This window comes from Sebastes umbrosus (genome assembly GCF_015220745.1).
Source record: "Sebastes umbrosus isolate fSebUmb1 chromosome 14 unlocalized genomic scaffold, fSebUmb1.pri SUPER_14_unloc_1, whole genome shotgun sequence".
Classification (NCBI taxonomy): domain Eukaryota; kingdom Metazoa; phylum Chordata; class Actinopteri; order Perciformes; family Sebastidae; genus Sebastes; species Sebastes umbrosus.
Window position 1 is genome coordinate 70,001 of NW_023618433.1, and position 5,000 is coordinate 75,000.

At 29.2% G+C, this 5,000-nt stretch overlaps 1 protein-coding gene across 1 annotated transcript in view; it reads right to left on the reverse strand.

The window, feature by feature from the left end:
• LOC119484127 (MBT domain-containing protein 1-like) overlaps positions 1-4,289 on the reverse strand; it is a 29,157-nt gene extending 24,868 nt beyond the window's left edge. Inside the window, exon 1 of the mRNA XM_037762650.1 lies at positions 3,951-4,289. Coding sequence (XP_037618578.1) covers positions 3,951-3,971 — 21 coding nt within the window. The 5' untranslated portion in view covers positions 3,972-4,289. The remainder of the gene's footprint in view (positions 1-3,950) is intronic.
• Positions 4,290-5,000: the final 711 nt, after the last annotated feature.

The following is a 5,000-nucleotide window of genomic DNA, read 5'->3' on the forward strand; positions in this document are numbered from 1 at the left end:
TTTAATATTTAATATCTAATAACTAATATTTAATATCTAATAACTAATAACTAATATTTAATATCTAATAACTAATAACTAATATTTAATATCTAATATCTAATAACTAATATTTAATATCTAATATCTAATAACTAATATTTAATATCTAATAACTAATATTTAATATTTAATAACTAATATCTAATAACTAATATCTAATAACTAATATTTAATATTTAATAACTAATATCTAATAACTAATATTTAATAACTAATATCTAATATTTAATATTTAATAACTAATATCTAATAACTAATATTTAATAACTAATATCTAATAACTAATATTTAATAACTAATATGTAATAACTAATATGTAATAACTAATATTTAATAACTAATATCTAATAACTAATATTTAATAACTAATATTTAATATTTAATAACTAATATCTAATATTTAATATTTAATAACTAATATCTAATAACTAATATTTAATAACTAATATCTAATAACTAATATTTAATAACTAATAACTAATATTTAATAACTAATATCTAATAACTAATATTTAATAACTAATATCTAATATTTAATAACTAATAACTAATATTTAATAACTAATAACTAATAACTAATATTTAATAACTAATAACTAATATTTAATAACTAATATCTAATATTTAATAACTAATAACTAATAACTAATATTTAATAACTAATAACTAATATTTAATAACTAATATTTAATAACTAATATCTAATAACTAATAACTAATATCTAATAACTAATATTTAATAACTAATATCTAATAACTAATATTTAATAACTAATATTTAATAACTAATATCTAATATTTAATAACTAATATCTAATAACTAATATTTAATAACTAATATTTAATAACTAATATCTAATAACTAATATTTAATAACTAATATTTAATAACTAATATCTAATAACTAATATTTAATAACTAATATTTAATAACTAATATCTAATAACTAATATTTAATAACTAATATCTAATATTTAATAACTAATATCTAATAACTAATATTTAATAACTAATATCTAATATTTAATAACTAATATCTAATAACTAATATTTAATAACTAATATCTAATAACTAATATTTAATAACTAATATTTAATAACTAATAACTAATAACTAATATTTAATAACTAATATCTAATATTTAATAACTAATATCTAATAACTAATATTTAATAACTAATATCTAATATTTAATAACTAATATCTAATAACTAATAACTAATATCTAATAACTAATATTTAATAACTAATATCTAATAACTAATATTTAATAACTAATATTTAATAACTAATATTTAATAACTAATATTTAATAACTAATATCTAATATTTAATAACTAATATCTAATAACTAATATTTAATAACTAATATTTAATAACTAATATTTAATAACTAATATCTAATATTTAATAACTAATATTTAATAACTAATATCTAATAACTAATATTTAATAACTAATATCTAATAACTAATATCTAATATCTAATATTTAATAACTAATAACTAATATTTAATAACTAATATCTAATATTTAATAACTAATATCTAATATTTAATAACTAATATTTAATAACTAATATTTAATAACTAATATCTAATAACTAATATTTAATAACTAATATTTAATAACTAATATCTAATAACTAATATTTAATAACTAATATTTAATAACTAATATCTAATAACTAATATTTAATAACTAATATTTAATAACTAATATTTAATAACTAATATTTAATAACTAATATCTAATAACTAATATTTAATAACTAATATTTAATAACTAATATCTAATATTTAATAACTAATATCTAATAACTAATATTTAATAACTAATATTTAATAACTAATATTTAATAACTAATATTTAATAACTAATATCTAATAACTAATATTTAATAACTAATATTTAATAACTAATATCTAATATTTAATAACTAATATCTAATAACTAATATTTAATAACTAATATCTAATAACTAATATTTAATAACTAATATCTAATAACTAATATCTAATATCTAATATTTAATAACTAATAACTAATATTTAATAACTAATATCTAATATTTAATAACTAATATCTAATATTTAATAACTAATATCTCATATTTAATAACTAATATTTAATAACTAATATCTAATATTTAATAACTAATATTTAATAACTAATATTTAATAACTAATATCTAATATTTAATAACTAATATTTAATAACTAATATCTAATATTTAATATCTAATAACTAATAACTAATATCTAATATTTAATAACTTGAGTTTCTGTGCAGGATCAGATTTGACATGCAGCCATGCTGAGCTCATTAAATATGATCTGTTGAAGATTAAACCAGACTAAAGTATAGGTCCGGTTCGGTTCGGTTTGGTTCGGTTCGGTTCGGTTTGGTTCGGTTCGGTTCGGTTTGGTTCGGTTCGGTTTGGTTCGGTTCGGTTCGATCCAGAACCAAAACAGATTCAGTTTATGGTCGTTATATAAAACAGAGAAACGTTCATCTGGAACCGGAGATTCAAAATACATCAATCATTAAAAACCCTGATTGATTATAGAACTGATCAGTGGAGCTGTGATTGATTATAGAACTGATCAGTGGAGCTGTGATTGATTATAGAACTGATCAGTGGAGCTGTGATTGATTATAGAACTGATCAGTGGAGCTGTGATTGATTATAGAACTGATCAGTGGAGCTGTGATTGATTATAGAATTGATCAGTGGAGCTGTGGAAGTGATCAGGAGATGAGATGCATCAGGTCAAAGGTCACTGATTCAGACAGCTGTTGCATCCAGAGGTTCACATCAGTAGCAGCTGCCACCACTGCACTGCGGACTACAGGAGACACCAGATGTCCATCTGAAGTGTCTCTGACTGGAGACATCCGGATGTAGCTGCTGTAACAGAACCAGGTCTGCAGTGACTCGGATCAGAAGCATCCAGAACCGCAGTCTGTTACACAAACCACTCGTTTTCCTGATCGATCAGTCTGCTGATCACTCTGATCGATCACCCAGCTGATCACTGCTGTCCACTGGGCTCTGAGCTCTGAGCTGAACGGAACCGGCGAACAGCGACTTGATAATAAAGAGAAATGTTGCTGAATGAGAACATTAATGCCGTCCGGTCCGGTCCGGTCCGGTCCCGTCCGGTCCAGTCCGGTCCGGTCCGGTCCCGTCCGGTCCCGTCCGGTCCGGTCCGGTCCGGTCCGGTCCGGTCCGGTCCCGTCCGGTCCCGTCCGGTCCGGTCCGGTCCGGTCCGGTCCCGTCCGGTCCCGTCCGGTCCGGTCCGGTCCGGTCCGGTCCCGTCCGGTCCTGTCCGGTCCCGTCCGGTCCGGTCCGGTCCCGTCCGGTCCGGTCCGGTCCGGTCCCGTCCGGTCCGGTCCCGTCCGGTCCGGTCCGGTCCCGTCCGGTCCGGTCCCGTCCGGTCCGGTCCGGTCCGGTCCCGTCCGGTCCGGTCCGGTCCGGTCCGGTCCGGTCCGGTCCGGTCCCGTCATCAGTCTGAGGTTCTGCTCAGTGAGGTGTGTCTCTGCTCCAGCAGGAGAGGAGAGGAAACACCGCGGGATGTTCAGTGGAGTTCAGGTGCAGGAGACAGAAAGAACAGCAGGAGAACCACTGAGAAAGACCCGGTTCTGACCGGATCGATACATACTGTGATCGATATATATGAGCCGAATTAAAGCTGATCTGGAGCTTTGAAAGAAAAATGTTTGATTTCATTTCAAAGTGTTTTATATTTTGATCGGAGAGCAGGAGAAGTTAAAAACAGCAGATTTCTGTTAGAGGTCTGGTTCATGACTTCCTGTCTGCAGCCTTTAACACCTATCAGCTATCAGAACCACAACAAAGAGCCGAACCGAGCCGAACCGAACAGAACCGAACAGAACCACTCACCAGCTCTCCGGGGTTCTCCATCGGACCGGACCGGGGGAAGGACTCTCTGTGAAACACTACCAGCTGCAGGAACCAGCACCAGAACCATCAGAACCAGCTGCAGGAACCAGCACCAGAACCATCAGAACCAGCTGCAGGAACCAGCACCAGAACCATCAGAACCAGCTGCAGGAACCAGCACCAGAACCATCAGAACCAGCTGCAGGAACCATCATCTGAACCATCAGAACCATTAGAACCAGCTACACACATATCAACACTATCAGCATAATGCTACTGCGCAGGCGCAGCAGCTGCTGCTCTCTGACTGGCTGCTGAGTCTGCTGCTCTCTGATTGGCTGCTGAGTCTGCTGCTCTCTGACTGGATGCTGAATCTGCTGCTCTCTGATTGGCTGCTGAGTCTGCTGCTCTCTGACTGGCTGCTGAGTCTGCTCAGATCAGAGGGCGTGGCCTCCAGCGACCCCTGCTGGACACAGACACAACCTACACATAGAAGTAATACAAATAAAATTAAAATCAAAATTTAAAAATTAAAAATTAAAAATAAAATTAAAGTAAGAATAGAAATAGAAATGTAAATAGAGATAATAAAAATAAAAATAACAGGATGTATAATAATAATAATAATAATAATAATATAAATAATAATAATGATATTTATATATATATACAGTATATAACACAAATAATAATAATAATAATAATAATAATAATAATAATAATTATAACAGGCTGTATAATAATAATAATAATAATAATAATAATAATGATAATAATAATAATATTTATATATATATACAGTATATAACACAAATAATAATAATAATAATAATAATAATAATTATTATTATTATTATTATTATTATTATTATTATTATTATTATAACAGGCTGTGGTGGAAGAACTACTCTGATATTTTACTTAGTCAATTACAAAGACAGCCTTCTATCACCTGAAGAATATAAGAAGAATTAGAGGACTGATGTCTCAGCAGGATTTGGAAAAACTAGTACATGCATTTATCTTCAGCCGACTTGACTACTGTAACGG